Source organism: Narcine bancroftii, chromosome 8 (assembly GCF_036971445.1).
Source record: "Narcine bancroftii isolate sNarBan1 chromosome 8, sNarBan1.hap1, whole genome shotgun sequence".
In the NCBI taxonomy this organism is placed as follows: domain Eukaryota; kingdom Metazoa; phylum Chordata; class Chondrichthyes; order Torpediniformes; family Narcinidae; genus Narcine; species Narcine bancroftii.
In genome coordinates, this window is record NC_091476.1 from 138318973 (window position 1) to 138339116 (window position 20144).

General features: G+C 40.5%; 1 protein-coding gene and 1 long non-coding RNA gene across 4 annotated transcripts in view; one reads left to right on the forward strand and one right to left on the reverse strand.

Annotated features, from left to right (window-relative positions):
* Positions 1-1861: 1861 nt before the first annotated feature.
* Positions 1862-8818, reverse strand: LOC138741240 (uncharacterized). The gene is made up of 2 exons (XR_011343419.1): positions 8601-8818; positions 1862-2238 (listed from the first exon to the last, which is right to left on the reverse strand). It is a non-coding gene; the product is annotated as an uncharacterized lncRNA (long non-coding RNA).
* The window catches only part of hinfp (histone H4 transcription factor), a 34334-nt gene continuing 18452 nt past the window's right edge, over positions 4263-20144 (forward strand). Inside the window, exons 1-5 of one of the 3 annotated variants that reach the window (XM_069894995.1) lie at positions 4263-4350; positions 5090-5348; positions 11008-11192; positions 13838-14064; positions 14792-14903. In XM_069894995.1, coding sequence (XP_069751096.1) covers positions 5329-5348; positions 11008-11192; positions 13838-14064; positions 14792-14903 — 544 coding nt within the window. In that variant the 5' untranslated portion in view covers positions 4263-4350; positions 5090-5328. Of the gene's footprint in view, positions 4351-4374; positions 4543-5089; positions 5349-11007; positions 11193-13837; positions 14065-14791; positions 14904-20144 lie in introns of those variants that run through there. The other 2 variants (XM_069894994.1, XM_069894996.1) reach the window with 2 other exon arrangements.

The following is a 20144-nucleotide window of genomic DNA, read 5'->3' on the forward strand; positions in this document are numbered from 1 at the left end:
TTCTTGATAGTGTGAAAGCAGAGGAACCTGGGGGACAATGTCCACTAATCCCTGAAAGTTGTCTCACAGGTGGACAGGATAGTTAAAGCTTATGGGGTGTTCGCTTTCCATAAGTTGAGGGTTTTCCAGCTCTATAAAACTGGTTAGACTACACTTGGAGTACTGTGTCCTGTTCTGGTCACCTCATAGGAAAGGGTGCAGAGGAGATTTACCAGGATGCTACATGGTTTAGAGAGTATGCACAATAAGTAGAGATTTGGGGAGCTAGGGCTTTACTCTTTGGAGAGAAGGAATGAGTGGGAAGTTCAAGGGAGATATTAGAGGAAGGTTTTTTACCCAGAGAATGGACTGCCACTTCCTGGGTCAGTGGTGGAAGCAGATAAATTGGTGAAATTCAAGAGGCTACTAGACAAACATGTGAAGGGTTATGTGGGAAGCAGGGGTCTAAAAGTCAGCAAAACATTGTAGACTGTAGGGGCTGTACTATAGAGGTTTAGCTTGGCGAATTGCTGCCACAATTTCTAAAATGTAAGTCATTTCAATTCAAAAGTAGTAACTTTGCTGTAAAATATATGGTATACAGATTTGAGCTTCTTTGACCATAGGATATGGTCTGTGGATATTCATAGGAAAACACTTCAATAATGGTTGCTGTTGTTAATGTCAAAGATGATGGTGTGAGAGGCTAATCAACCTACCCCAGCAAATCACAGCCACAGTATATCAAGGCAGTGTCATTGCCCCAAACTACTTTATCTGCCTCATCAATGGCCAACCTTCCAAATAGAGTCATGTGAAATTATTTGGTAAGGATTGTGAAGGGTTTATTTCCTATGGCAACGCCACAGGGAATCAAAGAATCCATGTTGGCAGGTAGCAAGAGCTAGGTAACATTTGGGCATGTGCTGAAATCTTGAAATTAAAATTTGTGCTACAAAACTGCCAGGCAATGACCACTTCCAAGATTGATTTATGACTCATGGCTGAGTCCCGCACTCTCAACAACCTCAGACTCACTTGTGCAAAAACTCAAATGGGTAAGGCATGTAAATAATTTGGCTTCAAAAGCAGGTCAGACTGGATATCCTGCAGTGATTTTTCTCCTTTCACCTTGTGTGTGTCCATCCATCCAGCAAGGGATGAGTTCAAGAGGCTCGATCCAGGATAAATCAGCATGCTTGACTGGCACCAAACTGCAAAACAGTCATTCCCTCTGCAACTGGTGCACAGTTGATTTGTGTACCATTTACCAAATGCACTGCAATTACTCCCAATGTAATAACATCAAGTAGGTGCATGAGAACACCACTACAGCAAGCTTCTCCCTCCCCAAGTTATGCACCATCCAGACTTGGAAGTATATACTGCAATTCACTATCTCAACAGAACTGATGCTGTCCCTTCAACATAGAGATTGCAATGGTCAAGAAACCAGTACAACAGCAACTTTCCAAACCAACTCAGGATAGGCAATAAAAATTGGTCTTGCTAGTTAAACTAATTTCTCCCCCCCCCCTTAAAAATGTTTAAAGTGCAAATTCATTGTCTTTTTTACATTCTCATTAAATAAAAACAGAAAATGCAAGAAATATTCAGGACATTGGGCTACATTTGTGGAAAGGTCGAAGATCTTTCATTGGAGTGGTTCTTCAAATGGGTATTTCCAATGTTTTCAGATTTTCAAAATAAACATTTTTTTAAAAATTCTTATTCTCATCTGTTTACCTGCTTGAAATGTGTGTTTCTCGACTTTAATAATCCCTTCTGCATGCTTCTTTTGACACTGATCTGGTGACATACTTTTTGACAATTCCGAGACTACAAGATTAACTAAGATTGTGGAATTAATGTAACCAATGTCCAAGGCCACCAAAGATTTATTCAGACAATTATTGTTTCCCATGATTTTATTGTCAGCTGGTTGTGGATCTTGTTGAATGTGGAATTATCTAGTCCATTTAAAGCTTTGTAGGTCCAAATGAAGTGCCTTAACACAAAATATTGACCACCCATTTCCCTCCAGCTGAGTTCCTTCAGCAGGTTTTTTTTCTTGCTGGCCTCAAGGATGGTAGGTTTGCTGAGGAGACTAGATTGGGTCTGTATTTTTGAGTTGAAAGAAACAGGAAGCGTTTCTAGCTGATGAAAGGTTTGTGGAATGAACTCCACCAAGATATTTTCCCTGCCGAGGAGTCTTTGAATCAGAGATCAAACTCTTGCATTGCAACGAGCCATTTATATCTGTACGGAGAAGAAAATTCTTCTGTTAATAAACCGTTGTAAACTTGTCTATCTAGGAGGAGTCATTAAGTTCATTCAAAACAAATATTGAAAAGTATATATACATTTAAGGAATAATGATAAAACTGAGGAATGGCCACAAGTTTGATAAATCACACAAATGAAATTGAACCTGTTACCAAATCCAAAGAAATTTATTAAAATAGTATTGGCAGTGGCAAGAAAGTTTATTGCAATTACTTGGAAATCAGACTCTCATTTAAGAATAGATAGATTGAATGCAGAAATTCAGAAGTGTATTCCACTAGAAAATATTACATTTAATTTAAGGAATAAATATTTACAAATTTAGAGCCCATATATGCAAAAAGTAGGTATTGTTTAGTTTTATCTCTCTCAATCGCTGAAACCTACGATTACTCTCTGTGAGATGACTAAGGGAATTATAGATTGATAACATCCTTGGAGCCGCTTACACTCTCCTAGTACAATCCATTAGTTCTTTCTTAGCTTTTCTTTTATTATGTTAGTATATAATCAGAGAATATGTAACCATTATTATTGTTATAGGGGGTATTATTATTTTTTGTAGTTAACCGCTCATACTGGAGGTGGGACATGTTTTCAACAGAGCAAAACGGAAGACAGGGTAAGTATTTTTCAAGTCCTTTAGAATGTAGAACAGTACCACGTAGGAACTATGTAAAATGAGTGACCAACATCACAAACCAGTATACAAACAATGTGACCTTTTGGTGATAGCTACACAAAAGGTTAATGTGCATATAAGAACAATCTACACCTGAATCACAAGGCAATAAGCAAACATCTGTGTTTGCTATAGATTAGGATATAAATTGGTGTCTTCAGTTAACTTCTGAAAAGTTACTGTCTGTTTCAAAATTATTTTATTGTCATATAATGCAGAAAATGTAATATTACACAATATTTCCTTAAGGCAGTCAAAGATTCGCCATTAGCAAAAATTGCCAGGCGTCTCTTTCATTCAGAGAAAGAGAAGCAAATCAGAGTCTCTCCAGAGTCACTGAGTGTTCATGGATTCACCTCCAGCCCCTCCCTCAGCCTTTGGAGCCACACAATCTTCATTCCAAATCATTGGCCACCTGAGCTCCGGATCCAAACCTCCAACATGATCAGGAAGCACCCAGCACCCTCGGCACTTTATCACGACTCGCTTCCAAAATCTGGGACCCCTTTAGTCAGTCTCCAGTAGTCCACAGCCTGGTGGGAGTCCTTTGCCCGCCATCTCCAGCAGCCTGCAGCCTGCATGGATTCCTCACCTTGAGTCACCAACCATCAGTGAGTGCATGGTTTTGTTTGGGGTAAAGGTGGTTCTTACTGCATTGAAATGAATTTCACCAACAAGCAAGAAAATACAAAATAGCGGGTGGCACAAGACAAGGTTGAGTGTGTATTCTCTGGAGTTCTTGCTGATACATCTAAAAAATTTTAAGGTTTGCAGACTAAACTCAGCAAACATTTCCCTGGCTGAGAAGTCTTTTGAGTCAGAGGTCAATGACTTACAAAGGAATAGATTCTTTATGACTGTGCTGAGAAGAAATTTGTTGGTAAATCTTAGTAACTGTCTAGTCAAGAGTGTAATTAAGTTCATTCAAAACAGATTTTAAAAGATTTATATAGTTTTGGGGATTTGGGAATAATCTGGAAAATGGCGTTGAGGTGGATGAGCCACAAGTTTGACAAATGGGACAACGAGGGATAAATTATATGGTCTTTTCCCTTTTTTAAAAGTTCTTAAATAGAAGATTGCGCCGAAAAGGTTGACAAAGACAAGTAGGAAGAGCGGATGCCGCACATGAAAACGACTATTGATCTGTGAGAAGAGATAGTCCGACCTACTCGAGTGGAACCTTTCTTTGCATTTTAAGAATTAATGACACTACCCGGATTCTTTTGGGATCGGAGCCAGATGTTGTATCCAATCAGAGAGAGAGACACCGCCGTCCCTGTTGCTGATTGGATAATTTGTGCCAGTCATCCATCTGATTGCAGAACAACTGGCACCAATGACGACTTGAGTGAGGATTGGCTTCTGTTCAGTCACAGACGACTGATGCCAAGGTGTGGCAGGTAAAGACTTTGGGGTGGGGCGGGGCGGGGCGGGGCGGATTTGTGGCAGGCGGCGTGAAGTCGAAGCGGTTCGGTCCCTGCGTTGTGAGACAGAGCGGACGGTCCAACCACCGGAAGTGTCCGGCCATCGAGGAGATTCTGCACTTCCGGTGCCGACCCCGGCTTGAGACTGAGGTGGCAAGTGAGGGAGAGGTTTGTTATTCATACATGTTGGTCACGATCAATTTAATTCTGTAGGTCATTTAGCATGTCTTGGCTGTTGTTTTGCTTCATTGGTATCTGAATGAAGTATACATCTAATCTTTACAGAAACTGAAATAACCCCAATGTAGGCCATGTAACTGGCTATACTTTGTATCTGAATGTATGTATCTGAGTGTTTAAACCTTCAGCAATGTGTGTAATTGGAATTTTGGTGCACAGTGTACTCCAGCCAACAGTGGCACTCTAAAAACACAATGGTGAAGAAACTCAGCAGGTCAAAGAGTGACTTTTATATAGCATGTTTTGGGCTTGAGCCCTTCATCAAGTTATGGAATAATGTTGGATGCCTGCCAACATTTTTCCATACTTACTGAAGGAGTCAAGTCCAAAACATCAGTTTGTTTTTAATCTTTGCTATTTAAAGGACACGGCGACCTGCTGAGTTTCTCCACCATTGTCTTTTTACTTCAACCACGGTATCGTCAGCTTTTCGTGTTGATATAAGTGGCACTCTAACTTTTTGATTTTTTTTTAGGAATTTGTTCAGCCTCCACATCTCCACTGGAAACTTGGACAGACTTGGGAGATATTATCAGTATCTGCAGTAAACCAATGACTTTATGAATTTATGCTCAGATTCAGTTGGACATTCAGGACACTTAAAATGGAGTCTTCCTTCCTGGCATATTGAGAATTCATGTGCTTGAAAATGTGAACTATCAATCCATGATAACAGCTGGTACTGGATGTGGGATGTGATTTCAGCAGAACGAAATGGCAAAACGGAAGGCAGGGTATGTATTTTTGAAGTCCTTTAGAATGTTGAAAAATACAACACAGGAACTGAATGAGTGACCAACTCTTAAAACCTGTGTACTTTTTACTCAATGTGACTTTTTAGTGATCGCTAGACTAAAGGTAAGAACAGTCTAGACCTGAATCACAAAACCATAAGAAGGCCAAAGATTAGGGCATAAATTGGTGTCTCCTGTTCAATTTCTGAAAAGTTAATCATAGTTATCCATATCTCACTTACATTTGTATGCCATCGGGGAAAATGTAGTAAAGGGAGCATGCTGTAATGGCTATTAACTGTCTTATTTTTTACAAAAGCAATGAAGAACCAATAAATATGTTTTGTCATGTTTCAGTATTGGTCTGAATGATCTCAAGACATAGAGCATGTATAGAAACACAAAACCAATTATAACTCATTGTCTTCTTTGAAGTTCAACTTCTATTGACATTATCTGATTTTTATTAAATCTAGCCATGAGACTATAGATATTTTGTAGTGTGATAATAGTGCCTCAAGATTTTTCACTCGAGTGAAATTAATTTTTTTTAAATCTGAAGAAATGTGGGTATTGTTCACAAGACAATCATTTGTTCTCTTTGTGGTGCCACCTTGAACAGCTGCAGCTAAAGATGCTGCTTGGAGAAGAGTTGTGGGATTTAGACCCAATGGTAATGAATGAATTGTGATACACAAGATCAGAAGACATAGGACCAGAAATGGGTTATTGAGCCCATCAAGTTTGCCCTGCCATTTAATCAGAGCCATTTTTCCACTGAGCCCCACTGTCTGCCCATCTCTCCATAACCTTTGATGCCCTGGTTAAACAGGAACCTATCAGACTCTGCTTAAATACACTCATGTCTCGACCTCCACAGCCACCTGTACCAACAAATTCCACAGATTTACCACCCTCTAGCTAAAGAAATTCCTCTGCATCTCTATTCTGTGGATGCCCTTCAAGCCTGAAGTTGTGCCCTCTTGTCCTTGACTCTTACACGATGGGAAACAATCTTTTACATTCATTTTGTCTATGCCACTCAACATTCAGTGTGTTTCACTGACATCTCTCCTCATTTTCCTTAATTCTAACGCGTACAGGCCAAGAGCAATCAAACACTCCTCATATGATAGCCTTTTCATTCCCAGAATCATCCTTGTGAATCTCCTCTGAACCCTCTCCAATGTTAGCACATTCTTTCTTAAATGAGAACACAAAGCTGCTCACAGGACTCCCAGTGAGGTCTCACCAGTGCCTTTCTAAGTCTCAACATCACATCCTTGCTCTTATAATCTACTCCTCTTGAATTGAATGTCAGCATTGCTTTTGCCTTTTTCATTATCAATTCAACCTATGTTATCTTCAGGATATCCTGCACAAGGGCTCCCAGGTCCTTTTGCCTTGAGTATTTTCAATTTTATCCCCATTTAGAAAATAGTCTGCCCATTTATATTTTTCTACCACAGTGCATGACCGTACACTTTCCGACATTGTATTACACTTGTTACTTCTCTGCCTATTCTCCTAAGCTGTCTTAAGTCCTTCTTCAGCCTCCCTGTTTCCTCAACACCACCTGCTCTTCCACCTACTTTTGTATCATCTGCAAACTTTCAAGTCAAGTTTATTGTCATTTGATTGGGCAACAGTGTTCTCCAGTCCTTGGTGCAAAATATAACACAATACAGACAAACAATACATATGCAGGACAAATATATCATCTATACAAATAAATATCTATAAAACCTTGGCCACAAAGCCATTTATTTCAAAATTTAAATAATCAAATATGCAACATAAAATGAAGCATCCCCAACTCTGACCCCTGTGGAACACTGCTAGCAACCAACCAGAATATGATCCATGAGTTCTGACTCTTTGCTTCCTGCCAAGCACCCAATGGTCTACACACACTTGTATGTTTCCTGTTATACCATGGGCTCTTACCTTGTTAAGCAGCTTCTTGTGCAATGCCTTGTCAAGAGCCTTCTGAAAATCTAAATGCACAGCAGCCACTGCATCTCCTGCTTGTCACTTAAAATATTTCCAGTAAGTTTATCAGTGAGATTTTCCCTTCCAGAAATTCTGCAGACTTTGGCCTATCTTGTCATGTGTCTCCAAGTACTCTAACCTCATCCTTGACAACATCTTCTAAAGCACTGATGTCAGGCTAACTGGTCGATAATCTCCTTTCTCCCTCCTTCCTCCCTTCTTGAACAGAGGAGAAATGTTTGTCATTTTTCAATCCTCCAGGGCCATACTAGAATAATGATTCCTGAAAGATCCTTTCCAATACATCCACCCTCTCCACCGCTGCTTTTTTTTTTCAGAATCCGAGAATGCAATCCATCAGGTCCAGGAGACATCTACCCTTTCAGCTTTCTGAGCACTTTCTCCATTCACTATATACCCTTTGACATCTGGCACACTGCTAATGTCTTCTGCAATGAAGACTGATGCAAAATACTCATTCAGTTCCTCTACCATCTCATTATCTCCCCTTATTATTTCTCCAGTGTCCTTTTATATTGGTTCTATAGCTACTACTCTCACCACTTTTATTTTTTTATATACTTGAAGAAGAGTTTTGTATCTACTTTGATATTATTTGTTAGCCTACTTTCATTCTTCATCTTTTTCCTCCCCATGAGTTTCATAGATACCTTCAAGTTTTTAAAAATTTCCCAATCCTCTATCTACCCAATAATGTTTGCTTCCTATATACCCTCTGTTTTGCTTTTATGTTGGCTTTGACTTTCCTAGTCAGCCACAATTGTAACATTTTTCCATTTGAATATTTCTTCTTTTGTATGTACTTATCCTGCACTTTCCTCATTTCTGGCAAAATCTCCATTCGTTGCTGCTCTTGTCTTTCATAATAGTGCCCCCTTCCAATCTACTTTGACAAATTCCTCTCTCATGCCACTGTAATTCCCTTTACTCCACTGAAATACAGACGCATCTGACTTTAGTTTCTCCTTGCTAAAATTCAAATTGAACACAATCGTGCTCTGTTCACTGCCGCCTCCCTAATGGTTCCTTTACTCTAAGCTCAGGTGCATTACACAACATGCATTCCAGTACAACTGATCCCCTAGTGAGCCCATCAACAAGTTGTTTTTTTAAAAAAAAGAACTTGATCTATCTCATTGGCATTCTACAAATTCTCTTTTGAGATCCAGCCCCAACCTGGCTTTCCCAATCTATTTGCATTTTAAAATCCCCTACTATAGCATTATGCTTCTGACCAACCTTTTATATTTGCTGTTGTAATTTGTCCACATCCTGGCTACTGTTCAGAGGTGTGTATAAAACTGCCAACAGAGCCTTTTCTTAACTCACAGTCGTTCTATATCTGATCTTGCATCTCCTCTTTCTCATTATGTAATGTTATTCCTTACTAACAGAGCCATGCCAGCCCCTCTGCTTACCTGTCTAAATCTGCCAATACTGTGTATCCTTGGACAGCCAGCTCCCAATGACATCCATCCTTTAGTCACAATTCCCTGATAGCCATATCATCATACTTGGCAATCTGTAGCAAGGTTATCCAATTTTATTTCTTATGATGTGTGTATTTAAATATAAAACCTTTAGCCTTGTTTTTGTTACTTTTCTTTGACTGTGTCCCTGTTGCATTGCAAATTATCCCAATGGCTGAAATTTTACCCTCTCTGCCTGACCTTCCACACACTCCATACGAGCTGTTCCAACTTTTATGCCAGCTGCATCTTCCTCAGCCTCTTCACTTTGGTTCCAAAATCTCTGCAAATCTAGTTTAACCGCCCCCAGAGGCATTAGCAAACCTCCCTGCCAGGATAATGGCTCCCCTTAAGTTCAGGTGCAAGCCATCCCCTTCCCCAGAAAAATTTCCAATGATCCAAGAACTTGAAACTGCCCCTTGCACCATTGCTTCAGCCACTATTTGTCTGTACGATCTTACTGTTCTGACCTTTCCTTGCCCTTGGCACCGGGAGTAATCCAGAGATTACCACCTTGGAGATCCTGCTCTTCAGCCTCTCCTAACTCTCCAAAATTAATTTGCAGAACCTCTACTGCACTCCTGCCTATGTCATTAGTATCAATATGTACCACAAACTCTGGCTCATCACCCTCCCCTTTAAGAATATTTTGCACCTGCTCAGAGACATCCTAGACCTGAGTACCCAGAAGGCAACACTATTCTGGAGTCTCTTTTATGGAAGCAGAATCTCCTCTCTGTTCCCCATATTTAAATTGGGATAATGTACACCTTGGAAGGGATATAGCAGGTAGCGATGGTACCTGTTGTACGGAGGCTGTTATGTTTAGCCTCTTGGTGATTGAAATTATTGATTTGGGGGAAGCAGTTGTAGCAGAGGAGAATATTGGCAGTACATTTTATAAATGACACAGACTGTAGCTTCTGCACTGGTGGATGGGTGGGGGTGTGGCAACAAAAGTTTAAGCTATATGGGAAATCAATCCAGTGGGTTGCTTTTACCAAGATGGTTTTGCGGTTTTTTTGGAGTGTTCTGAAGCTGCACCTCATTAGACAATGTGACCTTTTTCCATTCCAATCCTATCCTGTGGTGAACATTGTATGCCTGTTCCACTTCAGTTTAGGATTGATGGTAACCTGCTTTGGTTTATTGCACCACAAGCATAGATGAGGAGACTCGTGTGATTTTCCTATCTGTCAACCTGCAGTGGTTCCCCATGTTTTGCATTAAAGTTGCACGCAGGAGAAATTTAATTTCCTTTTGAATTTTGTGTTGTGACTGGCAATGTCTTAATTTGTAGCATGACTTTTATGTTATTGGAGTGATAAACTTTAAAAAGACATTTCTACAATGGATTGAATATTTTTATATTGTTCCAAATGTAATGTAACCTGTAACACCTGATGGTGTCTTGTTTTAACCCAACTATGAAGTTGGTTTCATTGGGTTTTCCCTGAAGTGCTGGTTACTTTGTTGCATTACCAACTAGTAATATCATATATTGTTTTAGAAATTGACAGTAAAAACTGTGTTTAGCAGTGGCTGCCATATTGTCCAGATTGTAATTTACTATACTTTAAAAGTATTCCTTTAGTTTTAGAGTACTTGAAAATACCTTGCAAAAGGTGAGAAAGCTATTCGATAACTAGTCTTCTGTCCATTTATATCTTTATGAAAATTTAACATTGTCCATTTTAAGGCATTTCAACTTTTATTCATATAGTCATGTAATTCTTAGTCATGGTTATCTATAGATGTCTATAAAATAACTGAAATTAATTTTAAATCAATAAATTGTTTATTGCTTTGGAATTTAAGAAAGCATAAAGTGCTACCTAAAAGTTGGTGTTAAGTTAACTTTAGAAAGATTACAGATCTCTTATTGGTTATTTCAGTTTTAGATGCTGATTCACTTTGAACTGTTTCTAGTTTCATCAGGGTGAAAAAAATCTTAAATTCAGACTTGATAAATTGCAAGCTAACATTTAAGTTTGCCTGAACAAACTTCAGTCATCAACAGCCAAAAAATTAATTATCAAATTCCAGAAAGGCAGTCAAAACTTTTAAAGATTGAAAAATCTTTTTAATGACTCGTGATAATCCACTGAACACCAATCTATATTTTCCATGTGACAGGAGAAAGTGTGAAGTATTCTTAGACTGTTTTATTTGACTAGGTGTGACTTAATGGCATCTGGAAAGAGTATGAAGTACGATTCCCTGGTGCTTTTGTGTGAATGGAGTTCGTGTGGATTCACTGCATCTGGAATGGAAGATTTCAGCAATCACATCGCAGGACATTTAAAAGAACACTTAAACGTAAACTTAAAAGACAAGCAGGATGAGACTGATATTGAACAAGGTGGGTTAAGCAACATGATTACTGACCTGGTGATGGCAACCTTTGGGGTGGGGGAGAAATATTTTGTTTACCCAAAAAGCCATAGGGCATTAGCTAATGGTAGTATTACTGTATCTATTTAGAGGTGGAGTCCCTTTAGCTGTTTAGCTCTCCCATGCCCTTAAGTTTTGGTTGTGTGTGGCAGAAATTATTAACTGTGTTCAAGGTTTCTATTGTGTTTTTCTGATGCAGGTGAAACTACAATTTGATTTTCTTTCTTTCCTCTGCCATTGGGCAGAGAAATAACTAGATTAACATCCACTCACATTTTGGAATTATATTGCTCACTTTGAAATTGTGAATTATGATAACCAGAACGTGTGAAAAGCACCCCCCAGGTTTGAAAGGGATCATTAAAAATAGAAATGTTGTCAGATTTTGATGGAGGCTCTAAGGAAGTAAATGTTACAACTGAAGTCAGAGTACTTGCTGCGCAAATTGAGAGGCAGTACTGGGTAAAATGAGTCAATGCCTTTTGAGATCTTTAAAAAAAATATTTCATTTCAAAATTACTCCATTGGCTTTCTGATGTCCCAAGTGTAAATTCCTCCTTTTAAATGAACTTTCGTACATTTTGAGTGAGTGAGTATGGAATGTGAGAAGCTGGAACCGAATGAGATCATGGCTGATGGCGTATAATAGCGGCCAGGGTGTGTCAGTCCATTAATTGGGGTTTAGAAATTTTAAGGATCTCCACAATTGTTTTCAGATTCTGCAATGAGTGAAATTTACTTAAAAGCCCTCTAAAATTACCCATGTTATGGAAATGAAAATCGATAAAATAGCAGGTTTAATATATTTTGCCTCCAAACAGTGACTGGCCTATTGAAATATATTTTGACTCAGGGTGGGGGTGGGGGGGGGTGGGAGGGGGGGAATAAAACACAAAAGTCTGCAAATACTATGATGTAATAAATGGGATGAGTCAAAGGAATTTCTCCAAGAGATTGAGGGTGAGGACAAGTTCTCCCATTAGGAGGCAGGTGATGGTGGAGGGGGACTGATTGGGTCTGTCGTAGTGAAAGAAGTAGGGGGATTTAAGTGTATAGTGATTGGAGGTCCATGGGATCACTCTTGCCTCATGAGCAACAGGGACACTGTCAAACAAAAGTCCCATTCACACTTGCAAATGCACTAAAATTCTTGCTTGTTGCAGCCAAACAGGTACTTTTATTTAAAAAAAAAAGATAGAATACAATGTTTAAAAAGTGGAAATAAGTGCAAAAGATGGATAATAAATACTCGTCATAGCACAAGAAAAGCCATAGGAGATTGTGGTATTTGAGTATTTTATGATTAGTTTTGTAAGGGGAAGTTTAGGACCCTGACCACTGTTGGAAATAAACTGCTCTTGGAACTATAGATATTAGACTTCAGGTTTTTTTTTAAACCTTCTTCCTAAAGGTAGAAGCATGACGGGGTTGTGGCCAAGGTGATGGTCATCCTTTATCATGGCTGCCTTTTCAGTGTCTGTTCATCAGAACTGGGAAAAGTTTTTTTTTAAATCGATTGTTTTACATTGATAAGAAAGTGGACAGATGGAGAAGTCCAAGGGAATTAGAGTGATGGGAAATCTAAGAGAGGGAATGAAACAAGTGATGGTGCCAGCTTCGGGTGGTGAAAGTTTGCCAATCGCTGCTGTTTCTCTGGAAGACTTAACTGGGAGGAGCTCAGTGAGGAACAGGTGAAGAGGAAATAAAACTGCAGAAACTGAGTTACTGGAAATGTAGAAGGTTACCAGCTTGAAATGTTAATTCTCTCTGTTTCCTTACAGTTCGAGATTCAATTCATTGTCATGTAATGAAACAGTGTCACATTACACCGAATTGCTTTTGCCTACTGTAAGGCAGACAGATTTGTCATCTGCAGAAATTGCCTAAAGCATCTCTTACAGTCAGAGAAAGAGAGTCCCTCAGAATCACCGAGTATCCATGGATTTTCCTCCAGTGCTTCCGCAGAGACACAGTCCAGTCCAAACCATTGGCCACCCGAGCTCCAGATCCGAACCTCCGACATGATCAGTACCCCTTCAGCCAGTTTCATGCCAGTCTCCAACAGTCTGCAGCCCAGCACGAGTCCTCCATTAGCAGACCATAGACTCTGTGGGTTCCTCGCTGCAGATCTCCAACATGCATGGGTCTTTCAGCCTCCGAGCCACTCACTCGTCTGCTGCCATGGTCACTGTCCCTGTGGGTCGTCTCCTCTGCTTCTTCTCAGACCGGGCGGGGGGAGATCCCCATTTACTTGTGTCCTGTGCCAGTCCTCCACTTCCCTGGAGTCTGCAATCCCTCGTGGCTGCTGCCGATCTTGGGTGCCGCTATCTTGGGTACAGACCCCACGGTCACTGGATTTTAAATAAAACTACTGTTGGCTCCTTTATCAGGTCGTTCAAAGCCTGTGCAAAGCTGATGGCAGTTGACTGGGTGGTTGGACCCTGTGGGAGTACTGTATCTCCGCTCCTCACTGTCTGTGGATCTGCACAGGCGGCATTACTGCCGTTGCAGCAACTCCCTAGTTGTTACCTGACCTGCTGAGAATTTCCAGGATTTTCTGCATTTGCAATATTTTGCTCTGTGATAATTAACACTCTGGTTTTTACTTTCCAGAAGAACACCAGTGTCTGTGGGCCGACTGTGGGTTCTGTTCTGTGGAGAGCTCAACTGAATTGATCCGTCATGTATATTTTCATGGCTACCATACCAAGCTTAAGCACTGGGGTCTACAGACCCTTCAGGCTCAGACTGAAGTCGAACATTGCTTATTGGATCAGCAGAGCCGTAATATCATTCCAGAAATTCCAGACAGTTTTATCTGTCTCTGGGGGCATTGTGATGTGAGTCACTCATTCATCTTGGAAGTTTGTTTCATTTCCTATTTTGTTTATTCTTGCTCTGCCCATCAAGTTGTAAGGTTATTGAATTTTGCAGCAAGGCAATGGGTCCTTTGCCCATGTAATCCACATTGACCATCAAGCACCTATTTGCACTAATCCTACCTAATCGGGTTAACCTATTTGATTCTCCTGTCGTTCCCATCAACTTCACCCAGATTCCATCCCTCATCTAGGGGAAATTTTCAGTGGGAATTAACCTACCAGCCCACATATCTTCAGGGTGCTGGAAGAAACTGGAGCACCCACAGGAGACCTTTGCATTTACAGGGAGAACATGCAAACTCCACACTGATAGGACCAGAGATGATGATTGAACCGGGGTCCCTGAGGTTGAGACATCGACACTACCCAGGTGCGCCATGTGTTGTCTAAACCTTAAAAATATTGGATTGAACTTAATGTAAGATGCAGTGATTCTAACAATAGTCTGATCAGTGGCATTAGATAAGGGATGAAAAAGCCATTTCCCAAACATTGCTTACCTCCATTGCTGCTTGTTTCTTTTCAAGTGTACCTGTATATGAGGGAGAGAGGCTTCATTGTGATGAAGCTACATTCCACTTATTTATAAACTGCCCCAAGATTCTCATGGGGTTTCTACATGTCACGCTTCATTGTTCATTATTTGCCATGTTGCTTTTCATTTGTCTTTGGTATGTTCTCTTAGAGCATTTTTGACAATCCAGAATGGTTCTACAGACATGTGGACATGCATGGAATGTGTTCAGATCGTGATGCAACCACAGACTCCAGTGTTATAATTCCATGCTGTTGGAAAGGTGAGCCCTTTCTAGATCCTGACTCCAGAATCTGGCTCTTCCACACATAATTTGCAGGAGAAAATCCGCCTACTATACTGGTTAAAATTTAAGATTGTTTCCAGGCAAGTTTATTTGTGAAGGGGTGGTAGGTTTTGAGAGCCTCTTAATGATTGCTTTTCTTTTTTAAAAAGAAACAAATAACGCAGTTGCCTCCTTTTCCATCGAATGAATATACTGTTCGGTTCATTTTGGTCATAGTTTATTCATAGGGGCGAAGACTCTAAATTAATACTATTAACTGAAGTTGGAGGGACAGGAAAAAAGCAAGCTAAGCCTCAGTGTTCTCAATTTGCAAAGAGGAGAGTTTCATAACTCTTATCAATGGAATTGACATTGTGGCCATTAGTGAAACGTGGCTGCAAGGAGGGGTAGGACTGGCAGCTCAATTTCCAGGCTTCTGTTGCTTTAGACATGATAGAATGGGGGGAATGAAAGGGGGAGGATGACTTTGCTCATCAGAGAGAATATCCCAGATGTACTCAGGCAGGACAGACCAGAGGACTCATCTACTAAGGCTGTATAGATGGAGCCAAGGAACAGGAAGGTATGTCTATAACTGATGGTGTTGTATTATAGACTGCCCGATAGTCAACGAGAGTTGGAGGAGCAAATCTGTAGAGAAATAGCAGACAACTGCAGGAAACACAAGGTTATGATAGTAGGAGGTTTTAACTTTCCACATATTGACTGGGATTCCCATACTGTAAAAGGGCTGGATTGGCTTGGAGTTTGTCAAATGTGTTCAGGAAAGTTTTCAAGATCAATACATGAAGAGTTACCAACTGGATACTGGATCTCCTATTGGTGAATGAGATAGGACAGGTAACAGAGGTATGTGTAGGGGAGCATTTTGGGTCCATTGATCATAATGCCATCATTTTCAAGTTAATTTTGGAGAAAGATAGGTCTGAGCCTTGGGTTGATATTCTAAATTGGAGAAAGGCCAATTTTGAGGAAATGATAAAGGATCTCAAATGCATGGATTGGGATAAGTTGTCTTTGGGCAAGGATGTATGAGATTAGTGGAGAACCTTCAGTGGTGAAATTTTGAGAATACAGAGTTTGAATATTCCTGTCAGAATTAAAGGCAAGGTTAGCAGGCATAGGGAACCTTTGTATTTGAGGGATATTGGAGATCTTATTCAGAAGAAGAGAGAGGTGTATAGCAGGTATAGGCTACATGGAGCAAATGAGGCACTTGAAGTGTATATTTTTTTTAAAAACTAGAAAAAAACCTCAAGAAAGAAATCAGGAAGGTTAAAAGAAGACATGAGGTTGTTTTGGCAGGCAATGTGAAGGAAACTTCTGAGGTATATTAAAAGCAAAAGGATAGTAAGGGACAAAATTGGTCCCTTAGAAGACAGGAGTGTCAGGTTTGTATGGAACCTAAAGAGATAGGGAGATCGGAATTTTTTTTCTCCATTAGCATTCACTCAGGAAATGAGCACAGAGTCATGGAAACAGTGATGTCATTGAACCTATACAGATTAAAGAGGAGGAGATGATTGCTGTCTTAAAGCAAATAAGTGTGGATAAATACCCAGGGCATGACAAGATATTCCCCTGGGGAATCGGGGGGGGGGGGGAAGCTAGTGTAAAAATTGCAGAGGCTCTGGCAGAAATATTTAAAATATCCTTAGCTGCAGCTATGGTGCTGGAGGGCAGCTCATGTTGTTCCATTGCTTAAAAGAGACTTGAAAAGTAACCCTGTAAATTATAGGCCGGTGAGCCTAACTTCAGTAAATTATTGGAAGGTGTTCTAAGAGATCGTAGGTCATGTTTAACCAATCTTATAGAATTTTTCAAGGAGGTTCCCAGTGGAGTTGATGAAAGAAAAGCTGTGGATGTTGTCTACATGGCCTTTCATACATTAGAGATTTGTCAGGGAGTTCAGACGCTAGGTATTCATGGCAAAGTAATGAACTGGATTCAGCAATGGCTGGATGGAAGAAGCCAGAGAGTAGTGAAAGGATGATTACTTCTCAGACTGTGACTAGTGGTATGCCTCAGGGATCAGTGCTGGAACCATTGTTTGTCATCAATATCAGTGATGTGAATGATAATGTGGTAAGTTTGCAGATGACTCTTAGGATTGAAAGTGTGGTGGACCACAGGAAGGTTTCAAAGTTTGCAGAGGGATCTGGACCAGCTGGAAAAATTGCAGTTGGAATTTAATGCAAACAAGTGTGAGGTGTTACAGATTGGAAGGACAAACATGGTAAATGGTAGTGGACTGAGGCATGCGGAAGAACAGAGGGGTACACAGTTCCCTGAAAGTGGCATCACGGGTGGATAGGGTTGTAAAGAGAGGCTTTTGCTTATTGACCTTCATAAATCAAGGTATTCACTTTCGGAGTTGGGATGTGATGGTAAAGTTGTATAAGACATTGGTGAGGCCAAATTTGGAGTTTCTTGTGCAGTTTTGGTCACCTAACTATAGGAAAGATATCAATAAGATGGAGTGCAGAGAAGATTTACTGGGATCTTGCCCAGACTTGAGGAAATGAATTGCAAGGAAAGGTTAAACAAGTTAAGACTTTATTCCTTGGAGTATAGAAGATTGAGGGGAGATTTGGAGGTATTTAATCTCTGTAAATGAGGATAGGTTTTTTCTACTGAGATGAGATACAAACCAGAGAATATGGGTTAAGGGTGAAAGGGGAAAAGTTTGGAGGGAGCATGAGGGAGTGGGAGTGTGGAACAAGCTGCCAGCTAAAGTGATGAATGCAGGTTCAATTTTAACATTTAAGAAAAATTTGGGTAGGTATGTGGATGGGAGAGTATGGAAGGTTGTGGACTGGGTGTAGGTCAGTGGGTCTAGACAAAAAAAATGGTTCAGCACTGAATAAAAGAGCTGATGGGCCTGTTTCTCTCCTATCTATGGTTCTAATTTCTCTAATTTGAGTTCTGTTTTTGGGGTGGAACGGCATATTTCATGTTGGCTAATTGAAAAACAATGGAAAAAAATAGTTTGGGCAGAATCCTAGGATTTCTTCAAAGTAATTAGATATGGGCAACTGGATCTTCCTTAACCAAATCTACTTTTTAAACCATCTCAGTCTGGTGGCTAAGAAGGGAAGAGAAGAGGCAAGCTGTAGTGACTGAGGATTTCATAGTTAGGGAGACAGATAAGAGGTCTGTGGAAGGCAGCGAGATTCCCAGATGGTATGTTGCCTCCCTGGTGGTGGGGTATGGCATCTCAGACTAAGTTCATGGCCTTCTGAGAAGGGAGAGTGAGCATCCAGATGTTGTGGTCCATGTAGGGGGCCAATGATATGGTAAGAAGGATAATGAAGTCCTGCAAAGAGAGTACAGGGAGTTAGGTGCTAAGTTGATGGACAGGACCTCCAGGGTTGCTATCTATGCCACATGCTTGTGAGTTTAGAAACGGGTGGATAATGCAGCTTAAAGCATGGCTAAAAGCATGGTGCAGGAGGGTTTGTAGATCATTGGGAAGGTGGGACCTGCTCCGACAGGACAATTTGCATCTGAACTGGAGGAGAACTAATATCCTTGCAGGAAGATTTGTTCATGCTGTTCCAGGGAGTTTAAACTAGATTTGCATTTGGATGGGAACCAGAGTGTTAGAGCATATAGGGGAGTGAAGATCGGGAGTGGGGTAATGCAAAGGGATCTGGGTGTACTTGTTCACCGGTCATTGAAAGCTAGCATGCAGGTTCAGCAAACTGTGAAGGTGGCGAACGGAATGTTGGCTTTCATAAAGAGGGGATTGTAGTATAGGAGTAGAGGAGCCCTCCTGTAGTTGTACAGGGCCCTGGTGAGACCTCACCTGGAGTATTGCATCCAGTTCTGGTCCCCATATTTAAGAAAGGACATACTTGCTATAGAGGAGTGCAGTGCAGATTTACAAGCTTAGTTCCTGGGATGGCAGGATTGTCATACGCGGATAGGTTAGAAAGACTGAGATTATATGCGATGGAGTTAAGAAGGATGAGGGGAGACATAATTGAAGTATTTAGGATTATCAAAGGGCTTGACAGGGTGAAATCAGAGCACATGTTCCTAATGATGGGAGAGACGAGGACTAGAGGGCATATTTTAAGAATACGGGGAAGGCCATTTAACACAGAATTGAGGATAATTTTTTTTCACCCAGAGAGTTGTGAATCTGTGGAATGCATTGCCACAGAGGGTAGTTTGGGAGTATTCGCTGGATAGATTTAAGAGAGAGTTGGATAAGGCTCTTGTGGGCAGAGGAGTTGAGGGTTATGGGGATAAGGCTGGGATTGGTTATTGAAAGAGAAAGATCAGCCATGATAAATGGCGATGCTGGCACAATAGGCCAATTGGCCTATTCCAGCACCTATTGTCTATTGTCCTAAGAAAATGATGGTGAAGATTGCATGTAATGTCAGAAGTTAAAAGGATTGTATGTGGTGGAAATTTTCTCAGGTACATCTATTTCAATGCATGGTGTATTGTAGGATAGGCATACAAGCTTAGAGCATAGATTGTCATGGAATTATGACATTGTGGCCATTTGTGAAACTTTGTTGCAATGTTCCAGGTTTCCGTTGTTTCAGACACGATAGAACGGGAGGGCTGAAAGGTGGATGAGTGGCTTTGCTCATCAGGGAAAATATCCTAGCTGTTTTCAGACAGGACAGACCAGAGAAAACATCTACTGAAGCTATATGGGTGGAGCTGAGGAACAAGAAAACTATGACTACACTAATGGGGTTGTATTATAGACTGCCAAATAGTCAGCGAGAAGTGGAGGAGCAAATCTGCAGAGAGATAGCAGACAGCTGAAGAAAACATAGTTGTGATGGTAGGAGATTTTTAACTTTCCACATATTGACTGGGACTCCCATTCTGTAAAAGGGTTGCATGCCTTGGAGTTTGTCAAATGTGTTCAGGAAGGTAATCTAAATCAATATATAGAGGTAGCAACTAGAGAGCAATACTGGATTTCTTATTTGGGAACGAGACAGGACAGGTGACAGAAGTATGTGTAGGGGAATATTTTGGGTCCAGTGATCATAATGCCATTATTTTTAAATTAATTATGGAGAAGGATAGGTCTGGGCCTTGGGTTGAGATTCTAAATTGCAGAAATGCCAATTTTGAGGAAATGAAATGGGATAAGTTGTTTTCTTCAAAGATGTGTAAGGTAACTGAAGGTGAAAGGTGTGATTTTGAGAGTACAGAGTTTGTATATTCCTGTTGGGATGAAAG